The following is a 23634-nucleotide window of genomic DNA, read 5'->3' on the forward strand; positions in this document are numbered from 1 at the left end:
AGTTGTCCTCAATCCCCAAAGAACTGATGGAAGTTCATCGACCCAGGCGCCTGCTGCATGCTTGAGATCACGCATCAATCGGGGTCTCAGTCCTTTGAGAATCAAGCCATTTGCTCTTTCCGCTTGTCCATTCGACTGGGGGTGGGCAACTGAAGCATAGTCGACTCGAGTGCCTTGGGAAGCACAGAAGGCTCTGAACTCATCAGAATCGAAGTTCGACCCGTTGTCAGTGATGATGCTGTGCGGAACCCCATATCTGAATGTCAACTCTCTGATGAAGCTGACGACAGTACTGGCTTCAAGATTCTTGATAGGCTTGGCTTCAATCCATTTGGTAAACTTGTCGACTGCTACAAGCACATGAGTGAAGCCGCTCCTACCGGTCCTCAGGGGTCCAACCATATCTAATCCCCAAACAGCAAAGGGCCAGACGAGTGGAATGGTCTTCAGGGCTGATGCGGGCTTGTGGGACATGTTGGAGTAAAACTGGCAGCCTTCACATTTGTCGACTATATCTTTCGCCATTTCATTTGCTCGTGGCCAATAAAATCCCGCTCGGTATGCTTTGGCCACAATGGTCCGAGAGGACGCATGGTGGCCACAGGTCCCCGAGTGGATGTCGTTGAGGATCACTCGACCTTCTTCTGGTGTTATGCATTTCTGGTTGACTCCAGTTACACTTTCTCTGAACAGCTTCCCTCTTATCACAGTAAAGGCTTTGGATCGACGGACAATCTGTCGAGCCTCCTCTTCATCCTCTGGGAGTTCCCTCCTAAGTATGTACGCAATGTATGGCACTGTCCAGTCGGGAGTGATGACCAAAACTTCCATGATCAAATCGACCACGACTGGAACTTCGACTTCAGTCGGATCTGTGGCACTCTTAGGCTGCGGGGGCTCTTCAGTGAAAGGATCTTCTTGAACTGAAGGTGTATGAATGTGTTCCAAAAACACGTTACTAGGAATGGCCTCCCTCTTGGAACCTATCTTTGCCAAATCATCAGCTGCTTGATTTTTCAGTCGGGGTATATGGTGGAGCTCTAACCCTTCAAACTTCTTTTCCAACTTTCTCACTTCACTATAGTAACCAGTCATAGGCTTCTAACATCACACTCCTTCATCACTTGATTAACTACCAAATCCGAGTCACCGTAGACCATGAGGCGACGGACGCCGAGTGAAATGGCCATACGCAACCCATACAAAAGTGCTTCATATTCAGCTTCGTTGTTGGAGGAATCAAAGTGAATCTGGAGGACATATCTGAGCGTGTCTCCTCGGGGGGATACCAATACCACCCCAGCACCGGAACCATTCAGCACCTTGGATCCGTCAAAGAACATGGTCCAATGCTCCCAGTGAACTTGAGTCGGTAGTTGCTGTTCGATCCACTCGGCGAGGAAGTCTGCTATTGCTTGGGACTTGATAGCTTTCTTTGCCTCAAACTTGATATCCAAGGGAAGGAGTTCAATTGCCCATTTTTCCACTCGACCAGTTGCATCTCTGTTGTTCAGAATCTCTGATAATGGTGCGTCACTGACGACTGTAATGGAGTGATCAGAGAAATAGTGTGCAACCTTCTTCGTGGTCATGTAAATCCCATAGACAAGCTTCTGATAATGCGGATATCTTTGTTTGGATGGAGTCAGGACTTCAGACATATAGTACACTGGGCAATGAACTTTATAGGTTTTTCCTTCTTCTTCCCGCTCGACCGTGAGTAATGTACTGGCAACTTGTCCAGTGGCTGCAATATAAAGCAGTAAAGGCTCTTTGCTGATTGGGGCAGCGAGCACCGGCTGGGTGGAAAGCAGGGCTTTGAGCTCTACAAATGCTGCATCAGCTTCAGGAGTCCACTCGAACTTATTAGACTTCTTCATCAGTCGGTAAAGAGGCAATGCCTTTTCACCAGGGCGAGAAATGAATCGACTCAAGGCGGCCAAACAACCAGTAAGCTTCTGGACATCGTGCACACGCACAGGGCATTTCATCCGGAGTATAGCACCAACTTTCTCTGGGTTAGCGTCGATCCCTCGTTCGGAAATGAGGAAGCCGAGTAATTTTCCGCCAGGAACTCCGAATGTGCACTTTGATGGATTAAGTTTGATATCATACCTTCTGAGGTTGGCAAAGGTTTCAGCAAGGTCAGCCAGCAGGTTGGTACCTTTACGCGACTTGACCACAGTATCATCCATATAAGCTTCCACATTTCGACTGATTTGGGTGAGTAAACACTTCTGAATCATTCTCATGAATGTGGCTCCGGCGTTCTTGAGGCCAAATGACATGGTGACATAACAGAAGCACCCGAATGGAGTGATGAAAGCTGTTTTTATCTCATCGGGTCCACACAGTCGGATCTGATGATACCCGGAATAGGCGTCCAAAAAGGACAATCGCTCACACCCCGCAGTCGAGTCGACTATTTGATCGATGCGGGGGAGAGGAAAATGATCTTTCGGGCAGGCCCGATTGATATGCTTGAAGTCAATGCACATGCGAAGCGAGTCGTCCTTCTTGGGGACCATGACAACATTGGCGAGCCACTCGGAGTGGTAAATCTCTCGGATGAACTCAGCTGCCAGGAGCCGAGCCACTTATTCACCAATTGCTTTTCTCTTCTGTACGGCGGACCGTCGAAGATGTTCCTTGACTGGTTTCACTTTTGGGTCGACTCGTAAACGGTGCTCAGCCAGCCCCCTGGGAACACCCGGCATGTCAGAAGGTTTCCATGCAAAGATGTCCCAGTTCTCACGGAGGAACTGGATGAGCGCTTCTTCCTATTTGCTGTCGAGTGTTGTTGAGATGTGAGTCGGAGCAGCATTGGAATCGGTCGGGTGAATATGAATCGGCTTCGTTTCACCGGACGACTGAAATGCAGAGTCCGTGGCAGGCTTCTTGGCTCGCAGCAAATCACTCGGATCTGCATTTTTCTGATACTCTTGCAATTCTACTAGTGCCATTTGTGCATCGGCGATCTTTGAGCCCTTTTGGAAGCACTCTTCTGCCTTCTGCCGATTGCCAGTGATAGTGATCACTCCTCTGGGACCAGGCATCTTCAATTTGAGGTACACGTAACATGGCCGAGCCATAAAACATGCATAAGCAGGCCTACCTAGAATAGCATGATAAGCACTCTGGAAATCCACGACTTCAAATGTCAACTTTTCCTTGCGGTAATTCTTGGAATCACCGAAAACCACATCGAGGGTGATCTGGCCGAGTGATTCAGCCTTCTTGCCAGGTATAAGCCCATGGAAACTCATATTGCTTTCACTAAGTTTGGACATCGGAATGCCCATCCCTTTCAAGGTTTCAACATAAAGGATATTCAGGCTACTGCCACCATCCATCAGCACCTTAGTCAGCCGAGTGCCTTCAACAACTGGGTCGACCACCAACGCTTGCCTCCCAGGGGTGGCTATGCGCGCTGGGTGATCAGACTGGTCGAATGTAATGGCAGTCTGAGACCACTTCAAATAACTGGGTGTCGCCGGAGCGACCATGTTCACTTCTCTGTTAATGACTTTCAGTCGACTTTTGCTCTCAACATCAGCAAAAATCATCAGAGTGGAATTGACGTTGGGGAAACCATCATCATCTTCTTCCTTATCCTCACCCTTGTCCGACTCCTTTTCCTTCTCCTTGGGTTGTTTCTCTCGGAACTGCTAGATCAGGAGCCGACACCGTCGAGTGGTGTGTTTAGGGTAAATGAAATTACCCTCTTCATCTTTTTTGGTGTGAATGTGGCATGGTAAATCCAACACATCATTTCCATCTTGATCTTTCACTTTCTTGGGGTTCCACGACCCTTTGGGCTTCCCCTTGAACTTTCCTTGAGTCACGGCTAAGGCTTCACCAGGAGCAGCTGGCTCGGCTTTGCGCTTCTGCTTCCGACTGGAATTCCCTCCTCCGGTTTCTTGGGCGACTGTTTTGTGCTTGCCACTCCGGAGTCGATCCTCCTCTTCACCATTAGCATACTTGGTGGCAATCTCCATCATCCGACTCAGAGACATATCCCCGGTCCGACTGAACTTCAGGTTCAATTTTCGATACTTGACACCTTCCTTGAAGGCACAAACTGCTTGGTGATCTGACACATTCTCCACTGTGTGGTGCAACGTGATCCATCTTTGGATATAATCCCTCAAGGTTTCATTTGGTTTCTTCACACAGGATTGCAACTCTGTTAAGCCTGCTGGTCGTTTGCATGTACCTTCAAAGGTTCTAACGAACACTCGGGCAAGTTCTTCCCAACTATATATGCTGCCAAGTGCTAGCTGATTCAACCATGCTCTGGCTGAGCCTTCCAACATCAGAGGAAGGTGCTTCATGGCCACTACATCATTGCCGCCGCCAATTTGAACAGCCACTCGGTAGTCCTCAAGCCAAGTGTCAGGCTTGGACTCACCAGTAAACTTGCTGACTCCAGTCGCCAACCTGAAGTTGGGAGGAATCACCGCAGCCCTGATGGCTCTGTTGAAACACTCTGGACCTGAGACATGCACTCTGCTGCCAGTCGGATAATCTCTGTCATGACCTTCTGTGTGGGCTCTGTTCCTGTCAACCAAGCCCTGAACGAGAATAGATCTCGCATCAAAGCCCGGCTCTCGGGGGTCGACTGGAATTCTTCGCCCACCACTGTGAGGGGTGTCTGTCATCATGCTGTCGAGGCACGTATGACCCACTCCTCGGGGGGGGGGGGGAGTGGGCACTCGACGACGATCATCATGGTCGAGTCGGTGATCATACTGCTCACGATTTCTGTACTGATCTCGCCGGTCTCCACGTCCCTCATGCCTCGGGGGCGATCTTGGGCTGTGAGCCGACTGAACTGTGTCTGCCATCACAGATCTGCTATGAATCCTATTCCGTGACTGTGATACTGCTGTGTTCTGCTCTCCTGCGGCCCTAAGTAAAGCCCGGATCTGCATCAAACCTCTGCCAGCTTCCGACTGGCAAGGCTGAATCGACTCTGCTATTCGGGCTGCAGCTGTGAGATTCTGAATCGGAGTTCGGTATACCTGAGTTGGAGGCGGAAAAAGATGTCGTCGACTGGACTCAGGAATCCGCTGCCGAGCACGCTCGTCGAGTGCGTGCTGGAGGTTCTCCAGTCGAGTGCGCTCGGCCAAGTTGGCCAGGCGCGCCTCCTCCAAGGCCTGGGCCTCGGGGGTTTCTCCAACAATAGGAGTGTGAAGTGCATCCATGTTACGGCGGCGAAGCTCTTCCCTCTGCTGCAAAGAGAGGGGCTCGAGGCGGTACTCCTCGTGGACGTGCGACGGTCGCCGCCGCCATCGCCACCGTCGTCGCGGGGGAAGCCAGGAGGACTGCGCGGCCCGTTGACCATCAGGACTTCCGCCACGGGGTCACTGCTGTCGCACTTGGATGCAGTCTCGACGGAGCCAGTCGAACAGGCCGTAGAGAGTTTCGTCGAGCTCGATTGCCGCGACTTGTGGGGTGGCCGACTGGCGAGCCACCGCGTGCCTCACCCACCGCTGGAGTCGCGACCGACCGGAACGCTTGCGCCGACGAGCAGCAGGGAGCGAGGACGCCACAGGAGCCGACCGATACCGAGTCGACGGCTGCCGAAGAAGGACGCCGCGGACGCACGCGCGAAAGTGCGTTGCCCCGCGGACGGGGAGCGCCTCGACGTCGAGTGGAGCCTCTTGGAGCCAAGCGGAGTCGTCGGCGACGAACACGAGCGCCCCGAGACGGATCTCGCGGCCCTCGGCCAATCCTCCGCCAGAAACCATGATGATGGGGATCGGAAAAATCGCAACTTCTCCAACAAGTCGCTAAGACACCTGCCCCACGGTGGGCGCCAACTGTCGTGGTACTAAGATTGACAGTAGAGTAGGGGGGTAAGTATGGAGAGACAAGATCCTAGCTATGGCGAAGTTGTACACACGAATTTTACGAGTTCAGGCCCTTCTCAGAAGAAGTAACAGCCCTACGTCTCGGAGCCCGGAGGCGGTCGACTGGATTATGTATGTGTGTGTTTACAGGGGTGCAAACCCTTGTCTCAGAGGAGAGGGGTGGCATATATAGAGTGCGCCAGGACCCCGGCCATCCCCCGTTATCAAGGGTTCAATATACATAAAGAAGAAGCGTTACAGGTAACGTCCGTAATAAAGTGCTATAAATGATCATTAAGTCTATGAATAAACGTCCGACCGTTGTTGTGCTGAGCGACTTTTGATCTTCGGTATGTCGAGTGGTTTCTTGCATGGTCGAATGCTTGAGTGGTCGAGTGACCTAAAGAAGGAGGGGTCTCTGAGTGAATGGTAGGTCGAGTGGATTGCACTCGTCACCTTTGTTGAGCCTTCCCTATTGCCTCTTGAACTTCTTTGTTTCTAAGACAGTGACCTTGGGTAGGACGCGTAGATCAGGCCCAACCCCAGGTCTATGTCGAGACGGAGGGAGGGAGAGGGACAGGAAGCATGTGCGGAGCAGCGGCGTTGCACAGTTCCGTTGCCAAGTCTTTCTGCATGGTTTGGTTTCCCTGGAAAGGGAGGACCGCAGAGAGACGAACAGACAGCAGTACATGCATACTGGGAGTCTACTACCACAGTCCACAGTGTACAGTCTAGAGATGCAGCAAGAAAAGAATAGAAACCCAAAGTGGTAGACCAGTACTGTACAGGGAGCGGGTAGCCAGCACCTAGGTAGGGATCGTAGGCTGAGTGTTCTTGCGTGTGCAAGTGTGCAACCATTTTCTTTGTCTGATCCTTTGGTCTCTCACTTTTTCGTCCCTGTCTAGTCCTTGTTTTCATAGTCTACTCATCTTGCCAAAAGAAAAATGGACATCATTGCTCGGATAGACAGCCCCATTGTCCGTTTGCTGCAGGGGGGCACCAGAAGAGGGAGAGGAGGGCGCTGTCGACACCACCTCCTCTTTTTCCCCTCAATTGTTTTTAAGTGACATGTTATTTATTTAGATGATGAGTATAGCTCATCTTGATGCTGCAGTTTGAGTTAATAAAAGCGCTCTTTGTCGAAAAAATATAACTCATCTTGAGCAATACACACATTGCTCTCATTACAATATATTGAACCAAATGAAAAAGATAAATAACTCAAAATGTGTCATGCAATGAAAACGTGAAAACAAGAACTACATATCCTGTGTTGAAGATGTAGCCCAAACAAAGACACAAATCTTTGATAACCAGCTCCAACTTCGTACATCATCAGCTTCTTGTCCTGCAATTGTTGTAGTGGATTTTTAGGATCGCCGACAGCTCATGCATAGCCATAACTTGCGGTGGACTCCAATCTGTTCTTAATTTCGTTTGTCAAATATAATGTCGTGTTTACATAACCAAATCTGCAAACACATGATATGTTGCAGAACTTCACTCACAATCAGAATTCGAGAAAATAACGACTAATTCTACATATCTAAGTAGGTGATCCTATTTCGAACATCATCAAGGGCATTCAAAACATCCATAACTCATTTTTTCAGGAGATGCAAGCCCTCCACAGTCCACAGCATCAATCACATGCAATGAGATATATTTTATATCCCAGAGGGGCTATAATTTGAGGTACTATTGCTTATGGTACAAAAGCTCCTATATCAATGAGAAATGCCCGGCCTTTGAGTGTGGTTTGAACTATTGATCTATATAATTTGAAGTAACCAATTAGGTTTATGGCGAAACCTAGAAACCGATGATCCAATTTGACTATCTCTACAGGATAGACCTCAACGGAAAACTGTTGAGTAACGACAACAAGTGATTGAGTTCAGTAATTCCTAATAGAAAATTATTGACTCTACCACATGATTATTTTTTCAGCAACTGAAGTAGAAGGTCATGAAGCACTGTAACATGCGATCACCCTCTACTTACTTCTATGTCGGATACGTTGACATGGCGAGAATAGGGAACGCCACTTCAGTGCTATAAATTTCTGTAGTAATGTGCTGGGTGTTATCTAGTTTAAATTAGCTCCGTGACCAATTTCTAAAAAGATGAATAATCCCATGAACTGGTGATATATTTAAAGCAATTTAAGTTGAGTGGCTTGTTTGCAATTAAACGTATGGTATTGGGCAGTTTCATTCCTTATGGGGTAGCAATATGGTTTCACCCATACATGTCTAAGTAGGCCATCACCATCAGTTTCACCCCAATTGGTCTTAACCGGGGCTAGCTATTAAAAGTTCCACGAGAAATTGCAGGGGGGCTCTTCTTTAATTAAGAAGGGTAAACATATCCCCTAGAAAGGAAAGGAGTAAAAATCTGTCAAACATAAATGGTGAAAATTAAAACCTACTCTCCAGTATGATATTCCCCACATACTTCACCTTTCCGGCAGAATTGACAAATTTGACCTCAAAGCGGAAGTATTTCACAAACTAAACTATTTTTGAAAATATTTCACACCGCTGACCCTTTTGTGCAGCTCCCAACAGTAAGGCGCTGCACTCTACTGTGCAACTCCTTACAGCTAGGCGCTGCACAGTGTAGTGCAACTCCTTACAGTTAGGCGCTGCACAGTGTGGCGCCTATGTGTTAGGCGCTACACAATAGAGTGTAGCGTCTTGCTGTTAGGCGCTGCACATTAGGGGTCAGCTGGGTGAAATACTTTCAAACATAGTTTAGTTTGTGAAATAGTTTCGCCCTGAGGTCAAATTTATGTCTTTTGCCCACCTTTCACGGCTCATTCTTGATGTTTCATGTCATGTCATGGTGGACTTGACGTGAAGACACGAACGCCTCTTTTTGTCCCAGATTCACAAGAGACAAACATGGTGTATGTCATTGCTTTCCTCTATCGGTTATTTACCGGTACCACCGGGTTGAACGGAAATGTATTTGGTGCACCCCGTGCGCCCTACACCGGTTGAACGTCATAAATGTTCCTTTTTTTTGATATTTTTGACATGGATGTACTACCCCACAAAATTTCAAATCAAGATTTGAGTTATAGCTCAATAAACTAAAATGAGGAATAACTACGTAGTACCTAATTTAAGTTTGGGCATTAATTTGGCCCATTATCACTGTCATCCATACATTTGTTTTTGTGGTTTATAGAGCTCTAGAGTTCTTGAGTTTAGTGGTCTAGGGACCTCAATGAAAATTTTATCATGTTTGAGATGTTTTATACTTGTGGAGAACATTTTCAATTGTTTTTGGATCCTTTTCGAAAAAAATGGTACATATATGTAAGCTATCTGGGTTGAGCTACGTACCCCCCAGAGCACGTTGAGTTGACATCGCCTTTTGTGCTCAGCTAGCTTAGGGCATCTCCAACGGAAACCCGCAAATTTCCTCCCGCATTCATCCACGGACAAGGGGGGGGGGGGGGGGGGGGTCGGTCCACGGACACGGATGCAGGAGGACGCCATCTAATCGTAGCCGCATACATTTTCACAACAACTCGAACTAGTCAGACAAAATTTGTGCAAACACGGCCGGGTTTCATATAAAAATGACGGATTTTCATACAAACATGACATATTTGAAGGAAATATGCCCTAGAGGCAATAATAAAGTTGTTATTTATATTTTCTTATATCATGATAAATGTTTATTATTCATGCTAGAATTGTATTAACCGGAAACTTAGTACATGTGTAATACATAGACAAACAGAGTGTCACTAGTATGCCTCTACTTGACTAGCTCGTTGAATCAAAGATGGTTAGGTTTCCTAGCCATAGACATGAGTTGTCATTTGATTAACGGGATCACATCATTGGAGAATGATGTGATTGACTTGACCCATTCCGTTAGCCTAGCACTTGATCGTTTAGTTTATTTGCTATTGATTTCTTCATGACTTATACATGTTCCTATGACTATGAGATTATGCAACTCCCGAATACCGGAGGAACACTTAGTGTGCTACCAAACATCACAACATAACTGGGTGATTATAAAGGTGCTCTACAGGTGTCTTCGATGGTGTTTGTTGGGCTGGCATAGATCGAGATTAGGATTTGTCACTCCGATTGTCGGAGAGGTATCTCTGGACCCTATCGGTCATGCACATCACTATAAGCCTTGCAAGCAATGTGACTAATGAGTTAGTTGAGGAGTGATGCATTACAGAACGAGTAAATAAACTTGCCGGTAACGAGATTGAACTAGGTATTGAGATACCGATGATCGAATCTCGGGCAAGTAACATACCGATGACAAATGGAACAACGTATGTTATTATGCGGTTTGACCGATAAAGATCTTCGTAGAATATGTAGGAACCAATATGAACATCCAGGTTCCGCTATTGGTTATTAACCAAAGATGAGTTTCGGTCATGTCTACATAGTTCTCGAACCCGTAGGGTTCGCACGCTTAACGTTCGGTGACGATCGGTATTATGAGTTTATGTGTTTTGATGTACCGAAGGTAGTTCGAAGTGCCGGATATGATCACAGACATGACGATGAGACTCGAAATGGTCGAGACATAAAGATCGATATATTGGATTACTATGTTTGGACATCGGAAAGGTTTCGAGAGAGTTTGGGCATATACCGGAGTACCGGGGGGTTACCGGAACCCCCCGGGGAGTATATGGGCCCTAGTGGGCTTTAGTGGAGAGAGAGGGGCAGCCAGGGTAGGTCGCGCGCCCTCTCCCCCTTTGGTCCGAATTGGACTAGGAGGGGGGCGGCGCCCCCCTTTCCTTCCTCCCTCTCTCCCCCTTCCTTCTCTCCTAGTCCAACTAGGGAAGGGGGGGATCCTACTCCCGGTGGGAGTAGGACTCCTCCAGGGCGCACCATAGAGGGCCGGCCCTCCCCCTCCTCCACTCCTTTATATACGGGGGAGGGGGCACCCCATAGACACACAAGTTGATCATTGATCTCTTAGCCGTGTGCGGTGCCCCTCCACCATAATCCACCTCGGTCATATCGTTGCAGTGCTTAGGCAGAGCCCTGCGCCGGTAGCTTCATCATCACCGTCATCACGCTGTCGTGCTGACGAAGCTCTCCCTCGACACTCAGCTGGATCAAGAGTTCGTGGGACGTCACCGAGCCGAACGTGTGCAGATCGCGGAGGTGCCGTACTTTCGGTACTAGGATCGGTCGGATCGTGAAGACGTACGACTACATCAACCGCGTTGTCATAACGCTTCCGCTTACGGTCTACGAGGGTACATGGACTACACTCTCCCCTCTCGTTGCTATGCATCACCATGATCTTGCGTGTGTGTAGGATTTTTTTTTGAAATTACTGCGTTCCCCAACAAGATTTCATTATATTTACATCAAGTAAGCGGTGCCAGTCCGGTTCTGGAGGTATAATAATACTTAGTCTAAATGGCCGCCCGCGAATCCCTCTGTCTTCCTCATGTTTGGCAGTCCGATCACCGAACTGCTGGGAGCCCCGGAGGTATATACTTCAGCGCAAAGTACGGCTCGCTTCCCCACGGCTCACCGGAGTGGAACCCCCGGCTGATGCTTCAACAGGAGGGGAAGGCGGCAGCTCCGCTTCCCTGGAGACCATGTGGGATCGACGGAGGTCCTCGCATGAGAAGAGCCGAGAAGGACACCAGCTGTGTATGCCGACATGGCCTCATCTGGGACCCAAGCGGCGGCGGCCTCCCATGTTCTACTTCTACTCGATGATGGCGACGGGCGCGGCCGTGCAGGCCACCACCTCGTCGACATCTGTGCAGCCGAATTCTTTCTCTGCGTGCATGGTGCGGCTACGCGCACGTCGACGGTGGATGGCACGGTTGCATGCACTAGATGCGGCGATGCCCATGCCGTCGTGCTCCCCGCCGTGCCCGTGTGGAGCAAATCGCCACTCCTCATCGAGTTGGCCTGGAGCGGTGAGTTGCCGAACCACGCGGCAGCTTGGGGCGACAACTTGCTCCGTTGGTCAGGCGCGAGAGGCGGAGCAGCGAACTACCTCGCTCATATCCGGCGGGCTCGGCGGACCACCTAGACGGCTTGTATGCCAGAGAACTGTTCTTCGGAAGCCATCAGAAGAGTGGTTAAGGAGGAGATGGCGGAGCGGCGAAGGGGTGTGATTTTGTCCCGGCGTCTTGCCTCGTTTAAATAGAGGGCGGACGGGATTTAATGCCGGCCTGCTCATCAGCGGACATGTGGTCGGAGTAGGTTTCTTGGCTTCCACGCGGGTTTAATGAAAGGCGTATGAATGCGGCAAGGAGGCGTGTTCAGTCAATCATGCAGCGGGCGGTGGAGAAGTGCGGGAGGTTTGCGGGTCGGCGTTGGAGTTGCACTTAGTTGGTGCTTTTGATTCCACCGTTGTGTCTAATGGAGCTTCATTAGATTTGGTTATGTTTAGGAGGTCATTTCTATAAGCCATTTCTATCATGAACCAATCACTCTAGTGAGCAGATCGATGGTCCTCGAACTCGATCGGCATCATCACGTCTCCTTTCTCTTGCTTTTCAGTTGCGTCTATGTATGCGTGCACCTTGTGTATGAGAATCATGAGCCGCTCGAATGCCTCCAAATTAAACGGCCTTTCCAGCTTCGGCCCCGGGTTCCCTTGTTTCTTCACGCTCGACCGGCCTAGCGACCAGACCATCATGACGCATATCCCCGTATCCGGCCGCTACCTCTCCCAAGATGGCTATCTGGCCCTCCCTTGAGGCCTATGTATAGCCTTTCCACGGGTGGCTGAGAGACGTGTGATGTAGTACTGCCGATATTGTTACTTTATTTGCAGCCTTTTCGAGCTCCAGATTTAAGGTACGTATCTGCTAGCTCAAATATCTTAAATTTCTCTCTTCTTGACAGTTTCCTGCGTTCTGCCTGTGTGCGTACCACTCGTGGTAGTAGTACTAGTTTGTTTGTCACACGGACGGCGACATAGACGCGATCTCCGTGACTGAGAGGAGGCAAGGGAAGCGACCAAGATCCAATCCGATAAGGTGGACGGGGCGGGCGAGTGGTGCATGCAGTCTGCGCTTTTGTAATGGCGGTGCGGGCGCCGGTTGCCCAGGCTTTCGGAGGCCGGGCCGGTCCCACGTACTACGCGGGGGCAAATTTGACAATTTTAACCTGAAAACGAAATAAATTTATAGAATGAACTGGGTGCGAAACTATTTCACACCCCTAACCCTTTTGTGTAGCGCCCGCCACGCCGGCGCCACACCCTACGGTGCAGCGCCTAGCTCCGGGGCGTTGCTCCTCTGTCCACCGTGGCAGCCCATGGGCCCGCACCCAGCAGTACAACGCCTCCGAGCTAGGCGCCACACATGTAATGTGCAGCGCCTAGCGGCTAGGCGCTGCACTGTGACTTATCTGCAAACGCGCCAGCCCTCTCCTCCCCCACCCTCCCCATTGGCAGTTACAGAAAAACAGGGCGGCGGCCATCTGCACTCCCCCTCTCAATCCCCTCTCCCAAATCCTTCCGATCCGACGATTTGGTCCGTGCATTTCTTCACCAATCCATCGTAGAAGGTACTCTCCTCCGATCCCCTTCTTTCTATCCATAGAAAATATTATATTTTGAAAATTTGGGGAACCCTTGTTTGAATCTTGCATGTATTAGATTTGGGCAACTTTTGTTTGAATCTTGCATATATTAGATTTGGGGAACCCTTGTTAGATTAGAATGTGGTTTGGATAGATAGGTTGACATGTTATTTATATAGTTTGGATACATAGATTGACATGTTATTTCTATGGAGAAGTTATTTGTATGAAGTAGGCCTAGTTTAGTTTATTTGTACTAAAATTATACTCGTATTGAGAAAAATGCTTTGGATACATATGCTTTGAATCTTGCATGTAGTAGGTCTACTTTAGTTTTTTTGAATTGAAAAGATAATCGTGTTGACAAGAATGCTTTGTTGAAATTGTTAGGATGGTTTGGCTTCTCGATATTCATTGGGACAAACAACACCGATCCTACGCTATGTCGGTGCAGCAGTGGGTAATACTGAAAGTGGCCGGTGTTATGAATTTCGTATGTTTTTTCAAACACAAATGCCCCATATGTAATGTTATGATTTGTTTGTTTGTAGGAGCTTGCACCTCTGAAGCTTCGGTCTCACGGGATCAGCCTTGGAGGGATGCGCTATGATGAGCGGTACACACCTTATGTTAGGGAGGCAGGACTTCTCCCTTTCATTGAGTTGGTCCGCCAGTCGACGCCACCCAACAATGCTGCAGCACTCACCGCGCTTATTGATCATTGGAGGCCGGAGACACACACTTTCCATCTTCGGACCGGGGAGATGACCGTGACGCTGCAGGATATTGCTATGATCACCGGTCTTCCTATCGATGGCAATCCTTTATGTATGAACACCGATTCTGAAGGGTGGCGCGCGCAGATGCAAGGCCTTATCGGTATGGTTCCTCCGGAGCCTCGGGAGCCAGAAGCAGAACATAAGAAGAAGGAAAGAGTCGCAGCGGGCGCTACTTTCACGTGGATATCATCGAACTTCTGTCATTGCCCCGATGATGCTAATGAGGACATGGTGAAGACATATGCTCGTGTCTACATGTGGTACGTGATATCGAGGACAATGTTTGCTGATGGCACAGGCAAGAATGCTCCATGGATGTGGCTGAAGGCGTTGACCGTCTTCGATAGCAAATGGAGTTGGGGTTCGGCGACACTAGCTTACTTGTATCGACAGGTATGAAGTTGTTTCCTTTTCACTTCATTGATACATTATCAATGCGCTCTTGCGGCAAATTTGACCATGTTCTTTTTTATGTGCAGTTGGACGATGCCAGTTGTAGGCACACTGGAGGTATTGGTGGTTGTCTGCTCGCATTTTCCATATGGAGCTGGGAGCGTTTGCCGGTTGGACGACCTAAGACCGTGAAGTACGAGGATTGGGACGATAAAGACGACCCACTACGGCTCCCCACTTAGGCTTACAAGTGGGATGTGTTAAATGAGACGACGGATGATCCCTCAGTAATGTACAAGTTGTACAAGAGCGAGCTGGACGCGATCACGCCTGAGCAGGTGAACCGACCTTGCATAAGTGATTATCATGCTTGTATCTTCACTCGATATCAATTTTGCATTCAATCCCATTTTACAGGTGGAATGGGAGCCGTATGGAAAAGGAGAGAGTTTTGGTAACCCTATAGAGTTCAGGCTTAATCCGATGTGCATTAGGGATAGGGATCTCTGGCATATGTGGTGCCCACTGATATGCAACTGGGCGGTTGAGCTTCACCTGCCACATCGGGTGTTCCGCCAGTTTGGTTTGTTCCAGCCACACCCGTCGGAGTGGGAGGACACGGACAAGTTGCTACACGCGTAAGATATAATTAACCTTGAGCACTTAGCAGCTTCTCGACGGTTTCGATGATGTTAATATTCTGTTTCTAACTTGCAGGTTGGATAGGAAAAAGCAGCGGAAGATCAAGGATTGGGCCAGCCATCACAGGAAGTAAGTCGTGCAGTTCGCTCTTAGTGTGGAGCAAGCAAGGGCTGGAAAACGAGCCCAGCTTCGTGAGCACTGCCCGATCGCGTTCAACAACTATCTCGCATGGTTTCTTGCAAGTACCCGCGTGGAGGTATGCCAGCCGGCGTATGCTGAGGAGATTCTGGAAGAACCCACCGTTTTTGATGAGGTAGCCCAGCACCAGTACAACGCATTAGTCAGGAAAGGCAACTCGGTGATCCCTTCAGCTCCAATGATGAACTTTGTGGTGAGCCCTTTTTGCTTTTCCATTCGCACTTTTCACATCTTCGCTTGCCTAACACTTTGATATCGTTTCTGTTCATAGCGTGCCCAGATCAAGAAAGCAGCTGACGAGACCGAGACTATTCTGGAAACAACCCCGGCTGGCAAAAGCGATGGGGAAGGTGCACTTCGAGAATTCATTAAGGTTCACATCTCCTTCAAACTAGCACTTAACATTTGTTGGTATGTTCCATGTCTCATTCACTTGTACATGTTGCAGCGCCAGGGCCAAAAGTTAAGGCGGCTATCAAACCTTTTCGGTTGTCGTGACCCCGAGTATGTATCACCAGAACGGTCTAGGTCGGCGACACCATCAGATCCCGCTTCGGGGCAGAGCCATGGTGAACCTTTCGAGGATGAGGATGTGGGTGTGGTCACCCAAGAGGTATGCCATGACGATATATATCCATTTGTTGATGCATTGCTAACTATATCCTCACACACGGTCTTTTCATATCTTTTGTTGATGCATAGGTTGCTGATGATATGACCTTGGGGACGTACCGGGCTCGGTCTGCATACGAGTTGAAGCCTAGGAGGGGAATCAACAAGTACACACCTGAAGACTTCACCCAAAGAGGCAAAAAGACGGTCGGCCCTCGCGGATGGCGGCTTTGGATGACTATTTGGATGACGATGTCGAACCGGAGGCGGAGCTGGAGCCGGAGCGGGTTCCTCTTCCTAGGAAGGTGAAGAAGATAAGCGTCAAGAGGGGGGAGGACCCAGCAAGCGTGGAAAGCACTAGTCATCTTAGTTTTTTTATAATGTTGAACTTCGAGTGCGATTTGTTATGTCGTTGAACTTGGAGTGGTCGTACCTTTTATGCCGTTGAACTTGGAGTGGTGGTAGCTCTATGGTACACTGGAACTTATTGTGATGGTCCTTTCTAAGAAATGATGTCTTTTATGAACCCTTTTTGAACTTGAATGTTTGTTATACGAATTGTTGAACTGTGGCTGAAAAAGACCTAGTAGAGAGGGGGAGGAGGCACAGTAGGTAGGCCTCATGTTTCAGGCAAAAAAATTGCTAAGTGTTTGTGCAGCACGGAGGCGCCACACTCTACAGTGCAACGCCTGCGAGCTAGGCGTTGCACTGTAGAGTGTGGCGCCTCCGTGATAGGCGCTGCATATGTCTGTAACTAGCCATACTTCTGTTGCTTTCTGGATAGCTACAGACATATGCAGCGCCTAGCTTGGAGGCGCCGCACTCTACAGTGCAACGCCTAGCACGCAGGCGCTGCACTATAGAGTGTGGCGCCTCCGTGCTAGGCGCTGCATATGTCTGTAACTAGCCATACTTCTGGTGCCCAGCCAAGTGGCTGGATAAGTCACAGTGCAGCGCCTAGCGGCTAGGCGCTGCACATTACATGTGCGGCGCCTAGCTCGGAGGCGTTGCACTGCTGGGTGCGGGCCCATGGGCTGCCACGGTGGACAGAGGTGCAACGCCCCGGAGCTAGGCGCTGCACCGTAGGGTGTGGCGCCGACGTGGCGGGCGCTACACAAAAGGGTCAGGGGTGTGAAATAGTTTCGCACCCAGTTCATTCTGTGAATTTATTTCGTTTTCAGGTCAAAATTGTTAAATTTGCCCTACGCGGGTCGCTGCCCGCGGAGGGGCAGCATCATCTCGGCGACACGGACACGATCGCACGCACGCACGACAGGCGACGACGTTTCGCTCGTTGCCGGTCGCCTCCACGCACGCACGGACGCGCACACGGCACCCGTACGGTGGCCGGCACGGCGCACGCGCCTGCCCCCCGTCCACCGTACCCGCCCGCGCGCGGCACGGCGGCGTCGGCTTCTCGCATCGGATCGTCAAATCATGCGGGGTGCGACTGCGCCCATGCGTGCCGGTCGGCCGGTTCCCCCAACGTTGTTCAGGTTGCAGACGCTCGTCACGGACGTGCGTGCGCGGCCCGGCGCGTGCACCGGAGCGCGCGGGCCGCAGGAGAGCACGCGCCCGCCCGTGGACGGGACATGTCGTGCATGCCGTTGCCGTGTCCCAGTGCCAGCGCGCGTGACGTAAACGCGCCGTCCGAAGAACACCCATGCATTGCGCATCAGCGCTTGCACAGCGAGCGAGTAGCGTCTGCTCACTTGAGTTGAACCCCGTGAAAAAGCTCCTTCCGGACGTCCACGTCCAATCTCTGCCTGCATGTACGCGGAGGATTATATTCCGTTTCGGTGGCAAGAATCATGGGTAGCCTGGCTGACAAGACATACGGGTCGCAGATCCTTTTCGCCGTGGCTGGCCGGCCTAGCGTAGTACTACTACTAGTACTACGTGAACCCGCGGGGCAAAAGGAAGGGCCAACAGACGAGACAAGAGACAGCAATGGGAGGGATGACGGAGGAGATCCAGCGGCTAAGATTTCTCATCATGGCATGCTGCCTCCCATAGACCCATAGTCCATGTCGATCGATCGATCGATACATACTACTAGTACCGGTCTACCAGATCGAAAAGGAGGAGTAGAGTAGCTTATACTCCATATCTAATCCGATCTCCTCCTGTCAGTTGCACTTGAGGGTTGAGATGACCCTGATGGCTGGCGTGATGTGATCCCCATGTCCGATCCTGATTCCTGAAGACTGAATAGGCGAGACTGGTGGATATGAGATGAGCCCTCCGTCTGCTGGTGAGGAGGTAGCGTTTGATCCTTTCACTGCTCGCTTTAGCGCGGGCGGAATAGAATATTTTTTTTCTCAAATCATAAGTGTCACACATGTGGCATGAAGTAATGCCAACTCCACCGCACGACCCATCTTGTCCGGGTGCGTCCGTTTGAGATATAACGGACGAATAGCGCGGCCCAACGCGTGGCCCCAAACGAATAAATGTCCGAATTCCGTTCATTTTCGACCCATCCCCGGCCTAAACTTGCGCCAAGTTTAGGGTGAAACGAACATCGCGCGGACGGGCTCGCCGCACGCACTTGTCCCTTCGCTTCCAACGCTTCCACCCCATCTCCCCGCCCCGCCCTGCCGCCGGCGCCGCCGCTATTCTCCGGCCGCCTCCTCACCTGCAGCCCCCGGCCGTCCATACCAAACCACGTCTCGACATGGCCGCCACCACGCCCGCGCTTTTGCCGTAGTTTTGGCCGTCGATCGGAAGAGGTGTGGCCGCCGCCGTCGCAGCCGGCGGCAGAGGGGATACGACCGCCGGCGACGTACCACGGCGGCCGCGGCAGCTTCCGACGAGTGCTCCAGAGCGGCCAGTAGCCGGCCGCCAACCACCCCTACTGCATCGAGGTGATCATCGCGGCCTCTTTGCCACCACGACTGCAAGGTGTTCGACACTTTGCCCACAAAGGTATGGACAGTGGAAATGAGTTTTTCTTCCACCACTTCATTTGTTCATCGGAAGATTCGTCGTCGGATGATGAAGATCTTGTGATGGCTGCACTGGTCGTTCACGACCACATTGAACGGCAGCTTCCTCGGTACAGGGGGTCACTCCCTGGCCGTGCTCCCAACCTGAACCGCAACAGGGAGAGAGGCCACGCCCTGCTCTATGCCGATTACTTTGCGAACACCCCGCTCTTCAAGCCGGATAAATTCCGTCGCCGTTTTCGAATGGCAAGGCGTGTGTTCAATCGCATCCGAGAGGGAGTGGTTTCTCATGACCCATACTTCGAGTGCAAGGCAGATGCCCTTGGCAAGCTTGGATTCTTCAGTTACCAGAAATGCACCGCGGCCATCCGCATGCTTGCATATGGAATTCCAGGCGATCTGGTGGATGAGTATATGCGTATGAGTGAGACAACATGTCTGATGTCAATGTACAAGTTCTGTCAGGCTGTGATCGAGGTGTTTGGCCCGGAGTACTTGAGGCAGCCAACTGTCGCTAATACAGAGAGATTGTTGGAGACCAACGCAACTAGAGGCTTTCTAGGCATGCTTGGCAGCATAGATTGTATGCACTGGGAGTGGAAGAGCTGTCCATTTGCTTGGCAGGGCCAGTACAAGGGGCATGTCAAAGTGTGCACTTTCATATTAGAAGCGGTGGCTTCGCAGGATCTTTGGATATGTCATTCTTACTTCGGCATGGCAGGTTCTCACAATGATATCAACGTGCTGCAGCGTTCTTCAGTCTTCGCGAGGCTTGCAGAAGGCCACTCCGCACCTGTCAACTTTGAGATCAACGGCCACCAGTACAACAAGGGATACTATCTAGCTGATGGTATATATCCTCAGTTGTCAACTTTTGTGAACACAATCTCGAACCCCCAAGGTGAGAAGAGAAAGAGATTTGCCCAAATGCAAGAGAGTGCTAGAAAGGATGTGGAACGTGCTTTTGGTGTGCTTCAATTTCGGTGGGGTATCGTTCGAAACCCTGCACTGTCATGGGATGAAAGGAAGCTTTGGGAGGTGATGACTGCTTGTGTGATCATGCACAACATGATCGTCGAGGACGAGCGTGATGAGAGTATCTTCAACCAAGGATTTGATTATCAAGGTGAAAATATTGAGCCCCTGCACCAAAAACCGGCCACATTTGAACAGTTTGTTCAATTCCATCATGAGTGCGTGATTGGCACACTCATTTGGATCTTTAAAATGACTTGGTTGAGCATGTGTGGGATCACATTGGCAACCAATGGATGTATTGATTCATTTTATGTTCATTCAAGACAATTTCGATTTGGTTGTAAAACTATTTTATTAGAGATAATTTCGATTGGGTTGTAAAACAATTTTTATTTTCAGACAGTTAATATTTGGACGTGCAAACTTGTTTGGATATGAAAATATGGGCATTTTTTGCTCTGGCGGACAGGATGGGGCAAACGGATGCGACCCCGCGCTGGGCGCACGGCCACCACATCTCAGGTCAGGTCCGGACACGACCCCATTGCCCTACCCAAACAGACCGATTCCGGACAGAGCGGACGTCCGTTCGGGGTCGCGCGGTGGAGTTGGCCTAACACTGCTCTTACGTTAAAAAAACAACCCAAAAAAACTGAAACTTGCGATCCAAACAGAAAGTTGTCATGTTTCACAATTAAAGTTGTCATCAACGGATAATTAAATTTGTCATCAAAAAACGTCAGGGTGAAATTGCTTCGTGTCACACGTGTGGCACTTAGCGTAGCGCGGACGGAATACCCTATTCAACACTTAAGGCACCGGTTCCGGGCTTTTCCATACATATGGCATTCATACCACCACTCATGAGCCCGCCCATGTTTTTAGTTTCCCTTTATTTGTCTTGGGAGAAGACCCCCTTGGCTATTCGGGTTGGGTTTTTCTGGGTTTCTTGGACCGATTTTTCTTTGGTTTTCAGTTATTTCTCATTTTTACATTTTCAATTAAAAAATCATGAACATGTTTCCCATCCATGAACTTTTTCCAGATACTTTTTTTTTCGAACCCCTGGACATTTTAAATTCCATGAAAAAATTTAGAGTCTATTTGAACATCTCTGAATTTGCGGCCATTTTTCAATTCATGAGATTTTTCAAAATTTTGAAGTTTTTTTAAATTTGGGAACATTTTTAAAATCTTAGAATATTTTAAATCTGCAACAAAACTTTGAATTTCTGAACATTTTTTTAAAATTCGCATTTTTCTAAAAAAAATACATGAACATTTGTTTTCAAAGTCGGGAACGTTTTTTGAATTCAGGAACATTTTTCAGATCCTTAATTTATTTAAAATCTGCAAAAGTTTTTTGAATTTCTGTAGATTTTTCCAAATTTTCAAGCATTTTTTGAAATTCTAAAAAAAATATTTTGTGAACATTTTTTTCCAGAATTAACCCGAGAAAATCAGCTGGTTTTTTTTCTGACACAGTAGACTCAGAGCAGGCAAGAAAAAAAATCAGAACTAGCGATGGCTTGAGCGAACAATGCCAAGGTAAGCGAGCGAGCTACTTTGGCGCCGACCCGCTAGGGCATGCATGAGCGCCAACTTACTCTTCGGGCGTGTAAGGCACTAAAGAGGAGGTGTTGGTCTCCTTTGTCACATTTTAGAAAAAATACATGCCTATTTTTAAGTGGATGAAATTTTTAAAAATGTGAATGTTTTTAATGCATGACCATATTTTTAAATTGCATGTTTTCTTTTCTAAAATACATCAACACTTTAAAAAACCATGTACAATTTTTAGAATACCGAACGGTTTTGGTCACTGGTGAGTTTAGATGAGTAGACGGGGAGGGGTGTGCATCATATGAGGTAAATCTCTATAAGTGGAAATTTTGGTGACAGAAAAAGAGGAAGCTTATAATTATATTTGGGCCACTTAATATAAAAATAGTTGACTCGTTCACCAGGTGATGAGCTAGCGGCGAGGGGAACATTATTATCAACAACATGTCATCTTACTTAATGCAGTGATATGTCTTATTAGTTAATACATTGAGATGCATGCCTTGGTGGCTGTCTCGCGGTGGAGTATTAGCTAGATATTTTGCAAATGGATTTCGGCCAATAGATATATGGATGTACAATTTATATAAAATAATCGCAACACATGTCATATTTTTTCATAAATGTTTGATCATCTGTTACACATATCTATACTTACATTTCTGCACCGTCTTAATTTGGAGAGATGTTACCAGTGAACTTATTAACGTTAGTCCAACTTCCTTGATAAACACAGACACTACTTTACTTTGACATGCATTTATATTTTGTGCAAGTTAATAAAAATAAAAATACACTTCAAATATAAGTTACACACCAGTGGAATGACGGGGGAGGAAGAGGTTTCGGCAGCAACCAGTGGCAGCGGAACTTCAATCCACCTCCCGGCGAGTTCATTGAGGGTGCCACCGGACCGCATTATCGTCAGCGTGGTGGTCGGGGAGGGGATGGACGCAATCCTCCTTCACGTCGCCCGTATGGTCCCAAGGTTAATCCTAAAATGCAGACTGTCAAACCGGCAAAGACTAACGTTGGAGTGGCGAAGACGGCCGTGTCCGCTGCTTCTACGTCCACAGTTACTTTACCTGAGGCTGTGGTGGCGGCGGTTAAGGCGTTGGCGGCAGTGGCTGTTCCGGCCGCGACACCTACTAATGACAGAGATGGGATGGGTGACAAAGGTAGCGACAAAGCTGATAATGTGAGGGCTAATAAGACGGAACGTAAGAAAGAGAAGATTACCTGTTATCGTTGTGGTGTGCCAGGCCATTTTGTTTTTGACTGCATGGCGGTACTATGTGATATATGTCTAAAGTCGGGACACTCATCTGACGATTGTCTGTTGCTTTTGGTACCTACACCTGTGGTGAACATTTATGGTGTCTGTAATACCAAGCTTATGTTCTTTTAGACTCCACGCACGATCTCTGTGACTCCTGCGGTGGACAGTTCGAAGTTTGGTTTGGTCAGGGTTACTCAGGGGACTTTGATAGAGGAACAGGTGTGTCAGCAGCTCAAACGATTAGTGTCTGAGTCTTTTCACTGGTCTCTCGTCAGGTTGGAGGATCGGGTTTACAGAGTGGAGTTCCCTAGGAGGGAGGATCATAACCACCTGCTGAAGTGTGGACTCAGTAAGGTGCCCGGGAGTAAGTGCATTCTTGAGTTTGATGAGTGCAAAAAACCTGAGCCGATGGAATACCGCTAGAAAAGGTTTGGGTCAAACTCTTAGGAGTTCCAGAAACTCTGCTTAATGACTATCTTATTGTTCCGAGTCTTGGCTCTTTATTAGGTAAAACAGAGAAGGTGGACATGCCATTTACACGCCTGCATGGACTGGCGAGGCTACTTGTCGGTGTTGTGAATGCGGATTATATTCCAGACTTTGTACCACGGACTTATGATGGGATGTCTTATGATGTAGATATTGTGGTTGAGGAGGTTTAGCATGCAAATAATAATTCTGGAACTACTGATGTTGATATGACTGATGGTGGATATGGTAGTGGTTTCCCAGGGATGGAGGGCAACCGCGGCGACCATAGTGGAAAGGACAAACTGGCCAGAAAACCCACACAGTCGACTGAGCCGAGGACTGAGAAGTGGGTGGCGC

At 49.0% G+C, this 23634-nt stretch overlaps 1 protein-coding gene and 1 long non-coding RNA gene across 2 annotated transcripts; both read left to right on the top strand.

Moving 5' to 3' along the window:
• Nucleotides 1-15104: 15104 nt before the first annotated feature.
• On the top strand, nt 15105-16005 carry LOC120974647 (uncharacterized). The gene is made up of 4 exons (XR_005769995.3): nt 15105-15224; nt 15304-15619; nt 15698-15799; nt 15875-16005. It is a non-coding gene; the product is annotated as an uncharacterized lncRNA (long non-coding RNA).
• Nucleotides 16006-18968: 2963 nt separating this feature from the next.
• Nucleotides 18969-23468, top strand: LOC141041173 (uncharacterized). Its single transcript, XM_073507289.1, has 3 exons — nt 18969-19569; nt 19708-20112; nt 23314-23468. Exons 1-3 carry the CDS (start codon nt 18969-18971, stop codon nt 23466-23468), a joined length of 1161 nt encoding a protein of 386 aa, XP_073363390.1.
• Nucleotides 23469-23634: the final 166 nt, after the last annotated feature.

Source organism: Aegilops tauschii, chromosome 2, assembly GCF_002575655.3.
Source record: "Aegilops tauschii subsp. strangulata cultivar AL8/78 chromosome 2, Aet v6.0, whole genome shotgun sequence".
NCBI lineage: Eukaryota > Viridiplantae > Streptophyta > Magnoliopsida > Poales > Poaceae > Aegilops > Aegilops tauschii.